The sequence below is a fragment of the Phaethon aethereus genome, assembly GCF_964289735.1.
Source record: "Phaethon aethereus genome assembly, chromosome: 3".
Classification (NCBI taxonomy): domain Eukaryota; kingdom Metazoa; phylum Chordata; class Aves; order Phaethontiformes; family Phaethontidae; genus Phaethon; species Phaethon aethereus.
The window spans coordinates 106,035,531-106,057,846 of record NC_138576.1 but is presented as its reverse complement, the minus strand read 5'-3'; the positions used below and the strand labels follow the sequence as shown (position 1 = coordinate 106,057,846).

The following is a 22,316-nucleotide window of genomic DNA, read 5'->3' as shown; positions in this document are numbered from 1 at the left end:
CATATTTGGGAAAAAAAAAAAAGTTCAATTCCTTGGAACTGCGATAAGCCTTGAAGTCATAAAGGACATTTACTTGTCTTTTGCGCTGCTACTAAGGTTTGGTGGTTTTTTTGTCCTCTCTGTCTGGGGAACTTGCCACACACCTTGAAAAGGCTCTTTCCCCATCGGGAGACTTTTTTGTCCTGCTCAACATCCTCTCTCTATACTATTCCACCTTCTTTGGGACTACTCTGCCAAAGCTAAAAGGCAATATAAAAGCTTTAAATATTTTCCTTATAGCAGTAAATTCACACTGGTGTTTCACACAGCTGTAAATCTAGTGTCAGATTCTTTCTTAAAACTTTTTGTATTAAGTAACTGTATGAGCAAAATATTAATTCATTTTACCCAATTATGCTATAAATATATACCAGTATGAAACAACATGTTTTCCTGAAGAACCCTAACCCTAAACATGCTCCTTTGTCCCTCCGTTGTACCACATCATCTTTTTTAGATTGCAGGGAGGGGGTTGAGATAAAAGCTGTGTCATCTGGTTTTGGTACAGCACTGGGTATACGATAGGTATTTAATATTGATGATAAGAAAAACAGGCTGCCACGTTTCAAATTAAAACTATTGAACCTGGTTATAGCCCGGATATATATGCTCTTAAGGCTGTACTTGCTGATCTGAATTTCTGTCTGCCCACCAAAGTTCATCCAGCTCTCACAGGGTACCACTTTATTAACCGTTGCCTAATACACAGTGTAGATGGCAGGTGCGAGAGTCTTTGTCACTGTGCCCCCAGGGCTAAGGCACTCTGCCTGAAGGTATTAGATCAGCCAATTTTATCTGTGTTTATGAAACTGGCATTTCTATTTTCTCAACTCTTCCAGGTAGCCAGAGTGAGGCCTGTAATTCTTTTTTCATTTTTTCTTTTTTTTCCCAGAGACTCATGGGCTATTAATCATCTGAAGTTATTTTAGGTGTTCATATTACGTTGCAAATATTTTTAAACTCATCACATACGTTGTGCAGGGAAAAGGGGAAGCATAAGCAAAAAAAAAAAAAAAATTCTTGATCCATCAGGTAAATTTTCAGTACAGTATACGGGCATTTAGCCACGCAAGTCCCATTAATGTTAATGGTCCTAAGCTTTCTTTTATTCATCACAGCACTGATTGCACTTGGTCAGCTCTATCAGTTTGAAATATTGACAGTAGGAGGAGGCCTTCCCTTAGCCAGGCCTGACTGTTGCAGTGCTCTTTTAACTTAGTCATCCTGTGAACGCTCCTATAAATGGATTTATTTCAGCAGATCCAAAATACATCAACCAGATCATCTTACCCTGGTGCTAGCCCTTTTGCATTGGCTCCAATTTGCAAGAGCATTGATTTTAAGCATTGATCATTACTTATAAAGCACTCTATAGTTTTGCACTATCTTATTTATGAAACTAACTTGTTACCTGTGCTGCTGCTGAAGTCTTATCTTTATCTTGTTAAGAAGTGATTATGTGCTCTCTGTCGTTCTGATTATGATTTAGATTACAAAACAAGGCTATTCCCTGAAAATATGTTGGCCCCAATAACTCAAAATTTCTAAAATTTCTACTATGCAGCTCCACTTTTCCTTTAGTTGTCTACATGTCTACTTCAAAATTCTTTCAGTGCTTCCTGCAAATGATATCAGGCTTACTATAGTTTTTGCAGAAGATATTTTTCTTTTTTTGATCATATTCTTACAGAGTATTTTGTTTTACTTGTTGGAAAAACAAACTTTATTTTGTCTTAACTGGGGGGAAACCAGGCCCTTGGGAGTCATGCCTTCTGCTCTCTGAACATTTTTCAAGGTGTCTTTCTCTGCTGTCCTATAAAATCTATGCAACGTTGTACAAGAAAGTAGTTGTAGCATAAAATATTTCCCTGTACTAAGCAAGGGGAGACTGCAGAAATACATTACTGTTCTATTCTTTAATTCAGAGAGTCGTCGTTACTTATACTGATGGCAGTCCTCGGTGCTGTATAGAATGGTATTCCTGGGAAGTTCAGAAAGCAACACTATCTACTTCAGGGAGGAAAAAAAGAAAAGAAAAAAAAAAAAAAAGAGGAAATCATCCAAATTTGAGCTGATACTTCGTATCTAACCTGTCTGTTTAACATTCTTTGATCTGACGATGCTTACATGAATATAAATTGGTATTAGAGTTGCTATTCCCGGGTAGTTAGAGTTACAACAACTGATGCTTAGAGTGGAGTGTGTCCTCACATTTTCTCCGAAATATTGGTTAAATAGTAAACAGTGTTACATTTTTATATAGACCATTTTTTCAGGCTTGGTAATTAATAATACTCTCTTATTGTGGTTTACTTTAAAAGTTTCTTGATTTACTAAAAATGAAACTCCACCAGCAGAGGTGCCGCCACTAACAGAACGCATTCTCTTTCTTCTGTAGTAAATAGTGGGAATTTTGGTGTAGTGGACTTTTAGCCCTTGGGGGATTTTATGCATTTTCAAGTCATTCAGTGACTTGCTGCAGAGATAGGGAGGGAGAAGGGGGAATCTATTTACACAAATTACAGTCTTTGTTCCCATCAACCTTCATAATTTGATGAACAAAATGAAGGCTAGACTGGCAGGTACAACTATCCCATATAATATCTTTTGAGTCAGAAACAAATTAAGTGAATTGTGGAACTAAGGCAAAACCTTGTTGGGAAGATTCAAGGAGGTTGTGGGGGATAAGTGTTTTTGAGAATGTCTAGTATTGGGAAGATTGACTATGTTGTAGAAAGAAAAGAGAGAGTTTTATCTTGGGGTTAAAGTCATCCCTTCCATGAAAGTTTTGGCATTATTCAGAGTGAACTCCTTTACAAACAATTTGCACATTTAATTATTATGTTTAGGAGGTTTTGTTCAGTGTTTTTAAAAGATTAAATGTGTTGTAAAGACACTGCCTCTGCACTCTAGCGTTCACATTTAGGTGTTTCTCTCATTTAATTTCATCCTTTAGGATTCTTTAATCTTTCTTCCGTCTGTTTTATATTTTTATCTCCCAAGTTGTTCCAATTCAGTGATTGAAAAATGCCAGTTTGAGGTACTTATTCTAAACCCGTGTTAGATTGTCATGTTAGTATCACTAATTTTCAAAAAATTAGGGTAGTCCTGTGTAAACTTGGTTATGCTACTGAGCTGCACGCGCTAAGGGGGGGGAAAACGAGCTGAATGGAAATCCTGGGTGAAGCAAAGACTGCATAATTGGTTTTATGCCAGACCTTCTGCCTTTCACATAGGCAGGAAAGGGCCAGGGAAATGTCAGAGGTGGACATCAGGGCAACGCAGTACTCCTGCAGAATTGCAAAGCGACCGCCAACTGCAGCCGCCCTGAGCAATGGGCAGCACTCAAGGTTGCTCTAAGACAGAAATGCCTGGTTCTCCTGGTTTTCTAAGCCACCGACTGAAATCTTCCTACACCCAAGAGCCTCAGGATTCCTACTGCGTGTTACGGGAGGAAATATATTAACGGTTCACATGCAGTCCCTCCCCAGAGCTGGTACGGTGGGACAGGGCGGAGCTGGGTATAAGGTTTCAGGGTGCTCTGGAGTCAACCTTGACAGTCCAGTCAAGTCTTTTGACTCCAAGTCAAAAGTGCCGCTTTTCTACGGCGGTTTGGGCTTCGTATTAACGGGCAGTCCCCGCGCCTGAAAGCCTCGCTATCGGCCGCCTGATGCAGCAGCAGCGTTCCTGCACCGCGCAGCTGAGAGTCCCGCGGCTGCTCAAGAGCCGTTGGCCGTCTTTCCTCTAGGGCTACGCCATTTCATGCTAGACATGCCTTGCTGCTGCAGTTACGCAGTGCGCCCTTTTAGTAGCAAAACGCAGTTTAGATTGAATTTTTCACAGAGGCTTTTTTATTTAGTGTGTTTAAGTGCATCTATAAATAAGGTTTTTTTCAGTTCTAAGGATGAGGTGAGTAATTTTTTCCCCTTTCACTTCTGCTACCCTACCGTCACAAGCAAAACTTTAAAATAATCGGTGGGAGTTAAATAAGATGGCTGTCACTCGAATCCTCAGGCAACACAGGAGAGAAAAAAAGGTGGCTTAATCATTGTTACAACACATGGGTGAGGATTTCTGCTTTTTGTTTGTTTTGAATGTAGGTGTCTTTCTATGAGTCATTGCAGGTGGTAAAGATACAAAAATGGTCACACTGGAAACAAAAGAATATAAAGTCTCATACTTCTTAGTAATGTTGTATGTCCAATCACCCACTTTTTGATTTAATCTATTACAATATTGTAATCAATCATGATTTTCTGTGTTGCAGGAAATCTCATACGTTGAGAGAAAGGGATAGGGAGAAGAAAGAAAAAATTATCAGTGAATTGTCCAGAAAAAGAGGAGAAGTTTCCTTATTGCCATCATTCAGAATTAGTCAGTCATGTATTCTGTAATCACTCATGTTTTAAGCAATAATGTAAAAATCAACACAAAGGCGGGCTACAGAAAAGTGATCTTTAATTCAAGAATCCCATAAGGAATTAAAATTCTGAAAAGATGACATAGGATCAATCAATAACTGCCTGAAAATATCACAATATATGGAGGCTAAATGACATCATGCTATGTGAAAGAAATTAAGGAACATATTTTTGGTACTGTCCTTTTTATTTCTATCTCTTTTTATTTAGATTAATAAAATTTGTTGAATTTTGAATCTTTACATGTCTGTTTTGTATTAGGAACAAAATGTTCCTAAGTCTGCCCTAAAGAATGTACAATCTCTGAGTGTAAGGCAGGATCAACTACACATACATAGAAGGCAGCAAAGGGAAATTTCATGGCAGTTATTTTTTTAATCCTTGTGCTTTGGCAGTTTAATTTATTCCCTGATTAGAGTTGCAATTTAACTTACATTGGGCAAACAGAATTATGACAGTATTTAGTAAATGTTATGTGCTATATCAATTTCCTGTCATTACGGTTTTCTCTATTCCTCACTGTTTCTCATTTGCCTCAAGTTGAATCTTTGTGTAAATTGTGCCCCTTATTTAAGCCTTTACGGCTTCAGTTACATTGAATTGATACCATATTCAGTATCATTGAAATGTCTTTATTCTTGCTTATTTTTGGATCACCTTTTCTACTGATTGCACCAACGGACGTAGTTCAGAATTGAGAGATATACTTAGCTTCCTCCAAATATTTATTAGAGTCATGAGAAAATCATGAACTTCTTACCATACAAGGAAACGCACCGAAACACCAGCAGATCTCTCTGCCGGTGCTGCTTTGTGTATCAGTTGGCTTACTACTTTTTCATTTGGGTCCTGACACACAGTGAAGAAATCTCAGCTCAAATCCTCAGCCGGGAAGCAGCTGGCCCACCTGGGTAGGAGGAAGAGGTTACCTCTGTGTTCCTCCACTGCCAGCATTTTTGTGTAGTGTCCCAGTTGCCCGGGTGGGTGACTGCACGCAAGACTTAGCATAATATCTGGCCGTATCTATCCCCCGCGAGGTGTATTTGTCACTTTGGCTGTATTATTGCCTGTAGTACAGGAGTTTTTCTATGTCCGCTGCATACCAGTGTATTGCTTTCATAAAACCAGAGGAGGGGGGAGGGTTTGAGTTGTATTTATCGCTCTGAAAGTATTTCTTAGCGTGTGATTATTCAGCTGATAGATAAATGCTATTTCATTACCGTTCTAGTTTTGCTTTATGCTTCTGTATGTGCTTAACTCTTACGGTGAGTGCGGGGATTTGATTCTTGGGAATAAGCCAGACTACAAATTGATGATGAAACCTGCACAGCTGCCTTACTGCACTGGGTCATGTTTTCTACGGCACGTTCTTTACAGAAGCTGGGCAGAGCAGAGAATCATAGAATAGTTTGGGTTGGAAGGGACCTGTAGAGTTCACCTAGTCCACCCCCTTGCAGTGAGCAGGGACATCTTCAACTAGATCAGGTTGCTCAGAGCCCCAACCTGACCCAGAATGTTTCCAGGGATGGGGCATCTCCCACCTCTCTGGGCAACCTGGGCCAGGGTTTCACCACCCTCGTTGTCAAAAATTGCTTCCTTAGATCTAGTTGAAATCCACCCTCTTTTAGTTGAAAACCATTACCCCTTGTCTTATTGCAGCAGGCCCTGCTAAAAAGTCTGTCCCCATCTTTCTTATAAGCCCCCTTGAAGTACTGGAAGGCTGCAATAAGGTCTCCCCGGAGCCTTCTCTTCTCCAGGCTGAACAACCCCAGCTCTCTCAGCCTGTCCTAATTGTAAGACGGTGGGGCCAGGGCTGTCGTTCAGGGTTGCAGCTAACCCCACATGTCCAGTGCCAGAGAGGTTGGACTGAACTCTTCTATTGCCATGCTGTCCCGATCTTTAAGGGTGGTGCTTTCACTGAAACTGAACTTGAGGTGTTGAAGACAGTGTTTTGGTAGCTGTGGGTCATATTCTAAGTAAAATAATCTGTGTAAGTGCTACAAACTGTTTCAATATGTTTTCAGTGAGCATTTCATGCCAAACCCATAAAGCACTTAATTTACGGAGTGTGCATGCGGTTCCTAGGTACAGAGGCACATGGATAGCAGAGCAAAATGTAATGGAATATTATTAACTCTTTCAAAGCAGGACCTGCTGCACTTTCAAGGTGTAGTTCCATTAGCTGGCAAATATCTTAGAAGGCCATGAGAAAACCTTTACAGTTACCTACACTGATGGAGGTAGAGGAAATAATTGTTCACTGTCAGCAGGTATGTCATGATATATCTAGCACACTCCCCTGTAAATATAAGAAAAGTGGGTTTGCTGCCTATATATAAAACTTGCACCTGATCATTTCACTGAAATCCTTCTGTGAACTTAGTTCCTGCAAATAAAGCTAGTTTTGGGCTTCCTCTGGAAAAGGTCATTATGTCAATAATAGTCAGGGGAAATACTGCCACAAATACTACTAGAAGGAAATAATATATCTTCCTTTCAGTTAAGGCTTAATTTGGCAGTTTTGTTGCTTTTTATTGGTCTACTTCAAAACTCTCTATTAACTTGGCTATGTTGTTAGCTTTTTTTTGCAGTTCTACCATGAATAACATTTGTTGCTGAGTTTGTAACTTGAAACTATGCTTTTTTTGCTGAGTGTTTGCTCTGTGGTGTTGTATATCTGTCTAAAAGGTTTTTTTTCCCTCCTTGTTACATTTCCATTTTTGTCCTGTAGTATTCCTCAGGACACTCATTAGCTTATTTTAGTTATTCTTCTGTTCCGTATGTACTGTCTAATCAATAATCCCCTTCACTTGCTGCAGGATTTCCACCTTATTGTGCTTCCAGCTTCTGTGATGCTGTGTGATGGGATTCTGCCTTGGCTAGGGCACTGTCGTCTAAATTTGCTGTGGTTCAGATCATTACACTGACTTTAATTTTGATGTATTTGCATTTTACTCAGTTCTAGTCTTACTCTTTTTCCCTTGATCAGTTAAATTACTCTCTGTGCACTGTTACGTTTGTACTACTGCTGGAAATACTAACTAAAGGCTTATAACTGAAGTGCTATTTACAACTACTGACCTCCAGCTCGTTTCCAATTTCACTGTGATGTTGACCTTTTATAGATTGTACTGTTGTAAATCTTTGAAGTGATTCTTCTTGTCATCATGTTTCTAGTAATTATGATTTGCATTGCATTAACACCTAGAAGCCTCTCCCACCTTACCCTTGTTGCATAAGATGACCTTTTTTATGCACTAATTCACATATGGGTAACAGGATACAGTTCTTTCTCTAAAGAATTTATCCTGAAATGAAGATGAATGGTTGCCTCTATGTCTATACTTTAAATATCATAGTGTGAATTAATGAAATTGCTCATAAAGGATTCTTAATCCCAGAAATTATTTTCTTCCTTCCCTAACAAAATCGGGCTCTGTTGAACTTCTTTCTAGCCTATGTAAAGATAAATAAATGAAAATAGATTCCAGGTATTATATCAGAGGGGGCATACTTGAGTAAAATTTTTTCAAAGTTTGTGCAAATTGCACAACAGCGTCAAAGAAAGCATTAAACTGAATATTGGGCTGATGTTTCCTCTTTGTTTGTATCTCACTTCAATATTAAAAGCAACACAGAAACAAACTTGCAATGGATCCTTACCCCAGGCAGGGCTTGACTCCTGGAATTTCAAGATTACGGTTATTATCTCTACTCTGGTAGCTATGCTCTGAAAAAAAAAAAAGCTGGTTGGATGTATGCTTGTTGTGTACTGTCCCAATGTGCAGAAGTGGAAGACAGTTATGAATTCTGTTCCTAGACTTGCTTAATAAATGAATTTGAGTCAGGATACTTTCTTTAATGATTGTATTGCCTTAAATGTCTGTGTAAATACCTGCACGTTGGCTCTAATAGCAGAGGAATGCTAATAGGTAACGGTATCATCTGCATCTACATAGCTCGGTACAACCTGACCTGGAATGTTTCCAGGGATGGGGAACCTACCACCTCTCTGGGCAACCTGGGCCAGGGTTTCACTACCCTCATTGTGAAAATTTTTTTCCTTCGATCTAGTCTGAATCTACTCTCTTTTAGTTTAAAGCCATCACCCCTTGTCCTATTGCAACAGGCCTTGCTAAAAAGTCTGTCCCCATCTTTCTGATAAGCCACCTTGAAGTACTGAAAGGCTGTACCTGTGAAAAGGTACATCTTGGCTTTGAACTTCTTCCCTTTTACTTTCCTGGAATGCTGTCTTGTGTCTTAAGCCTGTGTTGGAAAGCTTCTCTGCTTCCTATACAAGCTCATATGCTTGTATTATGTCCTCTTCCTCGTGCACTAAGTGCAGCAAGCCAGTCTTTTTCACTTTATCTTCATACGAGAGTATTCTCATGCCGTGCTCAATCTTGCTCTGAGCTGATTTTTTTTTTTTTTTAAAGAACTACTTTGTTTAAATATAAAATCTTTAACGTATAAAGTATGGTTTATTTATTTTTTCCATTAAAAAAACTGATTGGACATGTCTGGAACAGCCCAGTTAATTCTAAACTGCAACTGTAGATGCACAGAGTAACATTAATACAGACTGAGAATCTGCTCTTTAGGGAAATCTTGTGATGTTCTGCATAATATGCAGTATTTGGAGAAGGCTAAACTAATACCCTTTTTTGGATATATTAGTGTTTCTCGAATGTCAGTAAATACCTAGTGTCTAGGTAATTTTTCTGAATACGTGTGGGCATTTTGCCGATTTTATATATATTTTTCAGGCTGTGGAGAGCAAAACAGTAACGAATTTTTCAAACATTACAGAACCTTACACGAGTGATATTGTCCACCATTCTTCAGGAAGGAATACGGAGGCAGGGGCTTTAAGTGATGGCTCTTGGGTGACGTACCTCAGTCATGGGCTGAGTACAGACTCAAGGTCTCCTAATTTTGAATCTCCTCATTTAACCACTAGGTATTACACTGTTCCTGAAGAAGCATGACTCTCTAAGTGAGGGGATAAAGTGCTACTAATACATCAAATCTTATCAAATGACTTCAAACTTATCTTAGCTTTCTTTTCACCAAGGTTTGCTGTAAATCTTTCTTACTAGGGAGTAGCAGGACTCGTGTCCTTGCTAAAAGGAGAAGATTGATTTACTATATTCATATGGAACCAGCAGCTTCCTATGAGTATGCAATAATGGATTGGAATATCCTATAGCTTTTACCCCTGTGCAACACTTCGGGAGACCTTAGAGACTGGAATATGTTACAGAAGTCCATCTGATAGAAACTTATAAATGTATGTCTTCTGCATAGAATAACAGCATAACAAATCTTTTAGTATGTGCAATATTCTTAGTCTTCAAATACTCTAATTGATTGTTCGTTGGGCTCAGTCAGCCAAAAGTGGAGAGAAACTTTGTACAGACATCATTAGTTTTTCTCCATTTAAAGATTAATCATGAAGAGCTCTGGCTCTTTAATTCTGTAATTTGTATATTTAATGGGCTGCTGCAGAATCTATGACAGTAATTAGCATAGCCTGAAAACTCATTAATACGCAACAACATGATTAATGCAGCATTAATGCAAACATGACTGAAGTTATTTGGGTTATGTAGTAAGAAGATTAAAGCTAAAATGTCCTGTTTGTTTTACCAGTAGTGGGTATAATGGGGTAGCAAGCAAAATAAGAAAAAACAGGTATCGAATTAGTCATTTTAGTGTAAAAGAAATACTCAGTTCTCGTCAAGAGGATTTGGGGGTTTGCCTGATAGCTGATTTCCACAAGAGGTGTTACATATTTCCCTCTTTCATTCACTTTTCATATTCTGTGTTTATGCTTGTTCTACCTTTTAGTTTGACTTAGCGTTTTGGCAACTTGAGGTACTAAGAGTATATAAAAAAGGTAATTGAATTGTGTCATTCTGAATAAAGTTAGATTTTTTCAAAATATGGGGATTTTGTACAGCAATGTATTTTTAGCTTCTCCTGATTTTACTATCATCACAAAAGAAAAGGGGCTGCTGACCTGCAATTGGACACTCCGGTTACAGTTTGGAAGAAGTTTGGGAAAAATATATGTGTGTGTACATATGTATATGTCCTATATATATGACTTTCAAGTATATTTTTTAAAATGAACACCATTTACTTCATCAATGGAATTACTAACTCAGTGTAAAGTTCATGATGATGAACTTTGAAAATATTTTCAAACACATTAAGGCAACAGTAAAAGATAGAGCCCGTTCCTGTACCAAAGGCAACAAAAGATGTTGGACAGATTTGGGGAGAATACTTTCCAGCTTCTTTCAACAAAATCCAGAAAGCTATAGGCCGTCACAAAATGTGAAGAACTCCCTGTGTTCAGCAGAGGGTCTTCATGAGTATGTCCAGGAAAGTGTCCCCTGGGTTCCTCCTTTTCCTCTAATTCCACTGTCCATTATGTGAAACTGCTTTAAATACCGATCCATTTTTGTGAAGTCTCCCTCCTTATTTTCTGAAAGGTGTATTTTCTTCCTAAAAACACACTTTTAAATGTTTTAGCTATTGTAATGACATGTAGCATATAGATTCACTCTCACAGAGAGAATGACTAAATATTAATTTAACGGAAGTGTATAGTGACTGAGAGTTTTACTCCCTATCTATCCTCTCCCCAGTTACAAACAAATTTTATTTTAAAATTTCTGTGGGAAAATGTACTTTGATTAGGCAAAAGCATTTGTACACAGTCTTAATATTCAGTAAATGGTTAACATTTGTCATCCTGAAGGGATTGCTGAGATCCTAATGCTGTAGTCAAAACTTTATATACAATTTCTATTCATTTTAATTGGTGTTATACACAAATATGGGATTTAGTAAGCATAGAGAGATCATTTTGCCAACAATTTTCTGTTCATTTGATTGGAATGTACAATTATATAATTATTTACTCCATTTCATATAACTATATAAGTAGGATGGAAATGCAGATTGTGTTTGTTCAATTGTACGATTCTGGGAGAAATTGCACTGAAAGTGGATGCGCTTTACAGAGCATGCAAAATTAATTTCTAATAATGCTTTGTGATTTTCCAGATATTAGACAGGTTTGTTTTTGTTGTTTTTTCCCAATCATAATGTACATTCTTTTCCTTTTATGATTTCCTAAGTCTACAAATAAATTGTCCATAATATGCTAGGGTATCTAATTATTATTCTTACTTTTTAGTCTTATGCATGTGCGTTAGGATGTGATGTATTTATGAAAATTAAACTAATTTATGTGGCTATTCTTGACACTTTTGGACAGCTTTGTTCATGTGGTTAGATATAGGTTTTGGTGAAGGGGCATGGGACTTTTGAGACTTGTGGCAACTTCTATGTATTTAATGAGTCTAATAGCTTACATTTGTTGGCTATTTTGAGCTGGACTCTGAACATCCAGTTGTAGAGAAAGGTACTTTACAGGTATTTTAGCTGAGTGCCTGGGACAAAGAGATTAGTTTTAAGTTGGTCACTTTGCTGAAACTCTCAGCTGTTATTGTAAAAGATGTCTTTAATTACCTTGCCCCTCTGCTTACATTCTCCCCTCGTCTCTTCCCCAAAATTTCCAAAAGTCAAAAGTCAATTTTTCAGTACTCTGAATGTTTTTGTATTTTGAAATGCTGATTTTTTTTTTTTCTTTAAATAAATTCAATTCAGGAAAGTTGGAAAGATGTTTCACAGGAAGAAAAGCTCTTTAGTCTGAGGGAATAAAGTTTCTTGGTTAAACAAACCCTATTTTAAACTTCTTATTTTGCAAGAAAAACTGTTTAGCATTAGTCAGCAGTGAATTTTATTGCTGTAATAACTATGAATTATTAGTATATGTTATGCTAATCTGGGAGCTGCTGTAATTTATTAATATTTTCCCCCGACTACCAACTGCCTCTTCTAAACTCAAAATAATCCCATGTGCTCTGTAAACTTGCTTTAAGCAAAAACCACAACCAGCCTCTCAAGAGCACATTCTTGCCTGTTAAATACGTTTGTGCAGATCTTGCAGGCCATATTGAATTGTGCCAGAAGAATCTGAATCCAAATGCGAATCTGAGCCTGAACCTGAAATGTTGCTGAAGTTCTCAGACTTGCTAAAATTACACGAGGGAGGCAAAGAGGTGGTATAAAAATTGCTCCATCTGTATTTTATGTATTAGACAAAAAAACTGGGTTCTGACTCATCTGGCATTACAGTAGTAGTCTCTCTTTTTACTTCTTATATCAGCCCGTTACTAAAAGGAACTCTCAAAGCTGTGTGTACTCGCCGGGTAGCAGGTTGATAGTGCCTCTCGGTGCATTCAGCCTTTAAAATGCCCACGTTGGTCACTCGCGTCCTCATTCCTCTGCTAACCTGGATGTGCTGTCTTGTGAAGCGAGGGTAAAAATCTAATCACAGTCCACCACTGCATAAGTTAAAACTATGTAGGTCCTGGCAGAAGGTTAGTCTGCCCTCACCCACTTCGGGATACTTTAAAACAATAATAATAATAGTAGTAATTTATTTTACCTGTCCTCTTACTACTCTGTATACTTCTTTTTGCCTCTTGTGTTCGCTGTATGCAATGCTTGTACTATGTTTTGTACAATGTCATTGTAATGAAGGGAATTCAGTTACAGAAATTGAAGAAATGTATTTAAAGGAATTCTGACAGCTTCTCCAATTGCAGCTATAATTTGAAATAGAATTAAAGATTTTATATGAATGACGTACATTAATTTGTAGTAAAATTTCCTGTTGTTTTTTACCCCAGAAATGATAACTCCTTGTGGACCAATCATTTTTGTCACATAAATAGGCTTGTTAGGTGAATTCTTGAATTGCCATTCAAGATTCAGTTGATTAAAAGTACATTCCTACTGTGGCCCGCAGATGACTGTGTTTTCCATCCAGGATTTAGTAGCCTCGGTAGTGCAGCTGAGGTGCAGTTTCTATATATGACAAATTACATAAGTAATTGTAATGTCACTTTTATTTATGTTTCTATTTACCTGTTATATTTAACATTGAAGTTATGGTTTCAGACATGCATACTGAAATAGTAGACACAAGTCTTGCAAAATCTACCCTGCCCCACTCCCCCCTCCCCAAAAAGAAAAAAAAAAAAAAAAAAAAGGAAAGGTTTTCTGGTGATCCAATGTGGTTTTCAAGTTCTTTGAAATTTTTCAGATTTTCAAAGGAAAGCTTTCTATGCTCAGGTTAAGTAAGATCCTTTTTCAGTGCTCAGTGTAATTAAAATAAATAAAAATAAAATAAAATAGTAATATTGAGGAATGAAAGTACTTATTGAGAGCTAGCTTATGCAAACTACCTTATCTCATGAGAAAATACAAAGATAGCTGGACTTAAAGGGGCAGAGTCCTTTTTTTGAATTGTTCAATAACTGACAAATGAATTGTTCTGTATGGGCAAATACTGAAAACGACGGTTCCTGACTTGTCAATACTTTATATGAAGCTGCGGCAGCTCTGCAGGCAGATGTTAAGGTTTGTAAGCCTCTCCAATATCCAAAGAAGAAAGCAAGCTCCTGCGTAACATTTGGAAACTTTTAGAATTACTGCAATATTACTCTTATGAACTATTTAATTTCTATTTGCTAATACAACATTATAAAATAATGGTGTTTTTGCAGAAACTCAATTATTCTGTTTGCATTTGTCCTTCTGAATTAGGTGTGAGGAGGGATCCTCTGGTCTTCAGAAATGTCTTTTGGCAGCTCGATAAAAATACTGGCAGTTTGCTAAATTAACTGTGCTCTCTAGTGCTGGGATTAACAGCCATCAGCCTCAGCCTCTCCAGCAGATACAGCAGCTGGAAATACCTGGAACCTCAAAGCACAGCAGTAATGGTTATTTCTGAGCCAGGCAAAGCTGTGCTTTTCCTTAAGTATGGATGCTGTTGAGTTTTTTACTCCCTGGGTGTTACTTATGTACAACTGCTTTTTGCAGGAATTTTGATAGTATTGACTGATTTTCATTGCCTAGAGAATGTGTTTCGTAGTGGTGAGTGCATCATGTGATTTGCATGAAAACTTTTCTATGATTAGGAAATGGGGGTCAAAGGATTTTCTTATGGGTATAGGTAATGAACAAGCATGATCTAGTGTGAATCAGAATTTTAATTTTAATTTTTTTTTAAGATATAGACACTGTCTACAAGAAAAACCTTTGTTACTTACTGTTTTCTGCCTGAAATAATTAAGTGAAAATACGTGTGAAAAGACTGAGTGGTTTGGCGTTGGGTAAAACCCAAGAAATTATCCTGTTTGGTAAAAAGCATTTTATTCAGAAATGTCGTGGAAATGTATAGCATAGGTAGATCTTGCTATTGCTGCCTTTTCATTTCCCTTTGCAAAAAAATTGGTACAGTAAAGGCAAGGCCCCACCGTAGACTCGGCCTGCGGTATCCGGATTTGAACGTTAGAAAAGTTGGGCCAAATTGGACCTATGGTTTTGTAATTTTCTTATTTGTTTCTTTAAGATGAAGTTCCAGGAGATAGCTTAAAAAAAAAATGTATTATAGTAATAAAAGACTGGTGGTTATCCAAAATTTGTTTATTCATAGTTATACTTTTCAAAATTGCGTACATAATTTATGAATTCTTTCATTAATGTGTCCTTAGATAGTTGCTAAGTAAGTTTATACCATGGACACCAATATTCCAGTATTTACAAGCTGTTTAATTAGCTTCTTGTTTTGATATTTTATTTGTGATTAAAAAGTAATGTAAAAAACCTATTTTTTTTTTTCTTGTATGTCATTTGAATGGTATTTCATGTGCTGAGACATCATTTTACCAGAAGCCAGACGGAGGACTACCAATAATGATCTGGAAAGTTCTTAATGAAGTTTAGTTCTTCAGTGATTCCTTGGGATATTTCCAACATTTGTTAAACCTTGTTCTTTCTCAGGTGTTCTTTGTGCACTTAGATATATGTATTTATAAAAGAGTATATATAAATGTACATATGAATATGTGTGTGTGTCTGTATATCTATCTATCTTTTGGAACCAAACCCCCACTATTCTTCATAGAAATCCTTCCATGCAGGAACCTCATTCCTACTTCACTAATAGAAATGTTAAGGGATAAGTGAAAATCCATGTGTAAAACATCAACTCTTATAATAGTATGCTAATATTTGAATTATTTTTTTTTAAGAAAGAAGTTACCAAACAGCATAAGTCATAATTGCATATCTTTTTCTAAGGATAAGTAAGGGCTTTGAAATCACAGAAATTTCTCTCCAAGACTGATTCAGTCTGGAAAAGTAAAATTTCTCCTGCAATTATTGTTGGGGCTTTTAGGTGAACAAAACTTCCATGATTTTGGTTTGCCGTTTTACTGCTGTTTTTAAAACAACTTTTTGTTTGTAATTACACTGTTAGAATGCATAAGAATCATTTTTGACATTAACCATCTGCTTGCTTTTTCTAACCAGGTATTAAAGTGAAATTTAGAACCCAGGAACCTGATGGTTTGATTTTTTTCTCTGCATCACCTGGGAATCAAGAGGAGTACATTGCACTTCAACTGAGGAGTGGACGTCCTTACTTTCTTTTTGATCCACAGGTACAATGAAAGACAGGATCCTATAAAAATAGCTTACGTTATTTCTTTCACTACTTCTTTACATACTTATGCTTTTTGTATTTTTTATTTATTATTGATGCAAGTTAACTGACTCTTTAGAACCCTTAGGTGACTGGAGATCTTAGGGAGAGAAACATTGAAACACTAAAGCTTTGTTCATCTTTTGTTATGTTTGCCACAATTCATTACTTCATTTTTGCATTTTTATGAGTTGGGTTTTTTGTCAGTACCACCAAACGCCACTGCAGCTTAAAGTACCAAGATTTCATAGGTAGGCAGAACTAGTTAGGTTATGTGTATATATATATATTTTAGTTAATTATTTTTAAGCCTCCCATCTTGAGATGTTGTCTTTTCCTACTGAAATCAGCATGTTGCCATTAATGCGATGAAAGTAGCCTCTCATTTCCTGTAACAATGACCATAGCAAAGACATAAAAGCCGAGGGAAATATTACCAAGTAAATTCCACAAAATTAAACATAAGGCCACGTTCCTTGCATTTCCGTTTGGGTATTTTCTGTTTTCTCTGCACCCCAAAATTGGATCTCCTCATGGAATAAAAAAAGCATTACAGAGTCACTTATATTTCATAAATATGCAAGAAACTGTAAGTAATTATCAGATTTTCTAACGATGCTGGCAGAATGTGTTAAAATATGTACCCATATACGTGCACCCTTTCTGCAAGGTTACCAGTGCCTCAGTGTTGCTGGAAGGGCTGGTTGCTCTATCAGCCCTATCTTCCATCATGCCTCAGTGTCTGGTTAAAGTGACTGGCATCGTGTCTACCGCTCTGGGGCGTGGAACAGAAACGCTTAATGGTATAAAACAATGGGGATTTAGAGATTTAGCAACCCGCTGTTAACCTTTGCTTCGTGAGCTCTGCCATGGTCCAGGCACTGGTGCTCTGTGACCATGGGGTGGTCTTGTGCAGCAGGGAAGCTCCTCCTCAGCTCTGGAGAACCTATAGAGGAGGTACGGTGCTGCACAGAAGATGGTGTGTATGCGGTCCCCGTGCTAGAAAACATAAAATCTGCTTTTGACCCCAAGATATAAATTTCTAGTATTTCCACTGCATTTACACACAGGCATTATCTTCTTTTCCTTGCTGCAAACTGAATCTGTGTGTGCTTCAGTTTTTGGGACCATGCTTAACACTGCTGTTAATGTTGCCCTCATCTAGATTTTAATAGGTATTAGTTCTATTTTATCTCTTTTACACTTATATCCTCACTGAACTGAAAAGGAGTTTTTATTTCCTTTGCAAGATCTTTCTAGGTGTAATAGTTTGATTTTTTTGTTGTTGTTTGTTTTAAAGGGAGTGAGTATCTTTCAACTGGCATTTTGGTGCTTCAAATAGTACTCCTAGCCCTCCTTGCAGATTTGCTCCTTCTGAAGTAGCTTTTACGTCAGCTAGGCTGGACTTATTCACTAGAAGGTGTTGTATTTGTTTGGAATCACAGTATTTGGGAGATGGGGAGGAAGGGGGACAGGTGGGAGAGTGGCTGCTTTGGGGCTTTTCTTTTTTTTCCTTTTTTTTCCCCTCTTTTTTTTTTTTTCCTTTTTTCCCTGTCTTTTAACTGTAAAAAAAAAAATGCAGGTCTTGTCCATATTCAGTCCCCAGAGCTTCTCAGTTGAGCCAATATTTTCAGTAGTTACTATCTTGAATTTTAATAAATTACTTGTTTATGAATATATCTTTGTTTATCTTCCTGTTTCATTTGAATCAGACAACTCTGTCCCATGCTGATTTTTAGGATCACCACTTCCCTCTTCTTATGAAGTCTAAAATAGCCTGTATTTCTGGTTCAGTGGCTGTTTATAGAAACATTTGTCATTAATAATGTGGAAGAGATTCCTGTGCATTCTCAGATGCAGAAGTAGGGTACCTATGGCCTACGTCAACATATTTCTTACATATCCTTTTCAAAACCTTTTACCTGTGAAAATTCAGTTATCGAAATTTTTCAGTCTTTTGCATCCTTAATACGCTGTGCTACCTTACTATCCTTACCTTTGTTTCTGTTTTCTACATAGTTTGTTTCTTGGGTTTTTTGGCCATTATTTGCTATTCTTCTCCTGTAATGTCAGGTATCGCATTCCGGTAGCAGCAATTCGTATTCCTTCATTTGTGCATCACAGTTTGCATCAGTGTTCAAATGCTTTAATTACTACTTATTGATACTATGTCATTTCCTATCCAGGTTATAGGCAGCGTTTTCTCTATTTAAGGTGTGGCATATACGATAAGCATTTATGGCCCTCCCTCTGTGCTCTTCTCTTAAAAATGGCAAAAATTCTTTTTGATGACAATTGTGTCTCTGCTGCTTTTTCTCCATAGCAGCGCGGTGTAATATTCTGCGCTCCCTTCCAACTGTGTCCTGTTGTAGGTTAATTACTTTTACCCTTAGTCCCTTTCAGGGTTCTTGTATGTATCTTTGCCCGTGATCAACAGCACGTGCTCTCTTTGTTGTATCTGCTCTGGGGATAGCCCTGCCAAGTCGTCTTAGTGGGGAGTTTTCAGCAGCCTAATTTCTTCCTTCGCTTTGTGTTAGTTTTAAATCCTTTTCTTCCTGTCCATCCACACCCCCTCAACTTTCTGTACACCACCATTCATCTAGCTGTTGCCTGACCATCTCTTTTGCCTCCCTTTTGTGTTGTCCAGCTGCTGGTTTTTCCTTCTTTATTGTTTTACTGTCATTCTTTGCAGGTTTCTACTCATGGTCCAGGAAGCACGATTTTTTTTGCTAGTAGATGCCTTCCTCAGTCTTTGCATAATCAAGTTGTTCCATAGACCCTCCTCCAAACTCAGTGTGTCTGCAAACCTTCAGCTGTCTGTGGAGTCTCTTATCATAATGCCTTTAAATCCACCCCTGAACTACACAATCAACTCTAGCTAAACTTCTAGTTATCTTTCAGTGGCTACAGGTCATTTGTTCTATCTTTTTTCCAGGGAAACACCTAATATTTTATACAAAGTGAAATCACTAACAGTGGAAATTTAAGGCCTGTCTGGAGCACCGTTATCCTTAGTGATTAGGACAGTGTTCTGAGGATAGAGTATCGGGATTCTTCTCACAACATGGAAGGAATTGAATCCAGCTCTTCCATTTTAGATGATCCATTTACTAAACTTTACAGAAAAAAGGAGGAACACGATACTTTTCTTGTTGCCTGTGGCTTGTGCAGAGGCTGAAGTAGTAGGCACAGTCTGAGGGTGAGCTGTTACGCTCAAGAAAAGGAAGATGGAGAATACCTAGTTATGAAACCCAACCATACCTCGCTGTTTGACATTTGGCAAAACTTCTGTAGTTCTTCACCTTCTCAGTTGTAGGAGTTTGGGCACTGAAAGAATTTGACTCAGAGAAGCGTAGTAACATTCAGACTTTGGCACCTAGACAGTATCTTTGAGGATCCATATTTGTGATGTTTCTACATGTTTTCATGACTGTAATCGTCAGCATGAAGAGGCACGGAGATTCATAACTACTTAGTTACTACTGAGAGCTACTAAAAATAAGGACTTAGTGTATGGCTCAGCAAACTAATCCAGATTTGATTCCCTATGTCTGATTTCCAAAATGCGTAACAAGCCATTTCACAACAGGATATTTGAATGTGATCACAGAGTCACTCGAGTAGTTCTGGATAAAATGTCGTACAGAGGCCTGCAATGCGGTGCATGCTGAGCCCTGAACACTGTCTCTTTTTTTTTTTTTTTATTTTTTTTTTTCCCCTGAAATTAAGCACAGGTTAGCACATATGGTTGTGTGGTCCCAGATTGAATTGGTTACAGATAAATGTGGCGTCTGATGTATAAAACTGTTAATGCTCTATACTGCTGCCAAACATAATATGAAGAACCACTTATTCAGGCACCTGATCTTTAGAATGCAGCGTCGTTTGTAACAATTTTAACGCTAACTAAGTACACTTTGATGAGACAGCATTTAATAAAATGCTCATTAATTTCATCATTAGCAAGGGTATGCTAAGAAGTAAGCCAGTTTCTTATGTCACGCCCAATTAGCATCCCATGCTAGTAATCCCATTAGTATTGTTGAATTCACTAATGGAAAAACTAATGGGCATGCTACCAGGGCACATTAATTGGGCATGACACCAGTTCTGGTTTTAATTATTAAACTGCGATAATGAAATGTGTGTTTGTAAAATATTAAAATGTTGAAACAGGAGAGAAGACAATAAAAATAGTATATGAAAAACTGCACATTAGTATGTAAGGATATATAGCTTTGTATCGTCGTTATGGGACAGAGGACTGCTGTACCAACTGCCTCAGTACCAAGATGTTGGCTGAATGGAGTAGGAAACATGCTGTAAATATTAATGGGAAATTGTTTTTTCTGTAATCGTGTACATATATAAACATCCTATATATTTTCGTACATAGGATACACACTGACAGTCCCGAATTCAAAATGTACTGTAAAATGTATGCTGTGTTTATAAATCTATATGCTGACAAGCAATTTCTAATAGATGCACATCACTAAAGGCAGAATACTAAATTTTAACAAGACTTTTTTAGTATTAATCACAATAGGTGGTTGTTTCTATCAACAGGTTTTCTTGGTATGCGTAACTCTAACGTCCTTGAGCCAGAAAGAGTACTAGAAGATCTGGAAAAAAATAAATTCAGAACTGTCTGGTTCTTTGCTACCGCAAAGTAACAAGCTAGACTCCCAAAATTATAAGGAACCTTTTATTTTTCTTTTACATATTTTTTTGAAATCGTTTTTTTGAAGCCTGTCTTAAGCCGTAAAGTAAACGCAGAGGTTGTGATTCTTTAACATTATGTAATGCCTATGCAAAGAAATGGTTTTGCATTCAGTAGTTGCCTGCTACATAGGACAATTCTATTTTGTGAATTCAACACAAAAACTTTGAGGTTCTACATGGTGCAAGTATGGTATAAGGTCCTGAGACAATATTACAGGACTCATTGGGAAGTTAGAAGACTATTTGGCTATAAATCTCAGGAAAATTCTTGAAATATATTAATTTTATTTTCATTGCATTATTATATGAATTTATGGGGTATTTTGTTTGGTTGTTTACAGTCTTGTGATTTGGTTTGGCAACAGCATCTGTTGTATTCCTCTTACTCGGCAACTCAGAAAGATTTCTCTACATTTTGTCATAAAGGTCTCTAAATTCACCCCTCATATTGTTTTGTTTTATTTTAATAAAACCAGGTGAGAATTCTAGTTAAATTTAAAAACATTTTTACAGACACCCCTTGTACGGTAAAAACATCCCCAATAACTACCTTCCATGTTTTTCCTGAATATCTTGGTATGACCCTTTCCTTCATAAATGTACTGTACTCTCTCACCTAAAAATTCAAGTCCTTTTGGTACCAGGTTAATAGGGACAGAACCACATCTTCCTAGTGTCCTACAAATACATCTCTCTTTTGGGTGCCTTCCTGTAGACAGGCGCTGCAGTCAGCAATCCTGATATGCACTTCCTTTCTGTGGATGGCACATTGAAACATGGCCATCAAACTTTACAACCACAACAATCCATGAAGTAGTTAAATAGAGACTTCATTAGAAATATAAATAAGAATTTAAAAATTGGAGTGACATGACCCTCAGTAATTTGTGCCTGATCCTGGTCTTTATTGGGGGAACTACGCAGTGTTTTCAATTTTTAATACAAACCGAACTGGATCCTTGATCCCTCCTTTATTATTTGAGAAGGTTAATTTAGTGGGGAAATCTGTCCTAAAGACCATTCGGTATTCTGAAAGAAGTTAAACAGAGGACTTTTGTCTTTATTTTTAGATGGTTATATACCAGAGAGTGGTATAAAGAGTAAGGTATAATTCTAAATCTTACCTTCATAATATTCTAAATGAGATTCTTCTGTTAATAAAAAGGGATCTGCGGTAGCAGTCACTCCAACTAACGATGGTGGAAAAGAGTACAACGATAACAGTTGGCACCAAATAATTGCTACAAGGATTCAAGCGCTGGGAAACATCACAGTGGATGGGCAGTACACAGGTAATCAATCCAGTTCCATTTTGCTTTATTATTATGGTACTACTCAGGGTGTTGCTCACTTGCTTACTTTTCCACTGACTGTCATCCATACAGCAAAAAATTCACTCAATTTTCTGGCAAAATCACTACTGTGTTTTCTGTGCATCTGAGGTATCTGTCCACTGTGAATCTTTGGTAATTTAATACTAAGTGTGAGGAGTTTTTCTT

The 22,316-nt window shown here is 37.4% G+C and overlaps 1 protein-coding gene across 1 annotated transcript in view; it reads left to right on the top strand.

The window, feature by feature from the left end:
• USH2A (usherin) overlaps positions 1-22,316 on the top strand; it is a gene marked incomplete at its 3' end in the record, with an annotated part of 396,540 nt that overhangs the window by 130,752 nt on the left and 243,472 nt on the right. The window contains exons 21-22 of the mRNA XM_081997162.1: positions 15,921-16,051; positions 21,983-22,109. Of these exons, the coding sequence (XP_081853288.1) occupies positions 15,921-16,051; positions 21,983-22,109 (258 nt within the window). The remainder of the gene's footprint in view (positions 1-15,920; positions 16,052-21,982; positions 22,110-22,316) is intronic.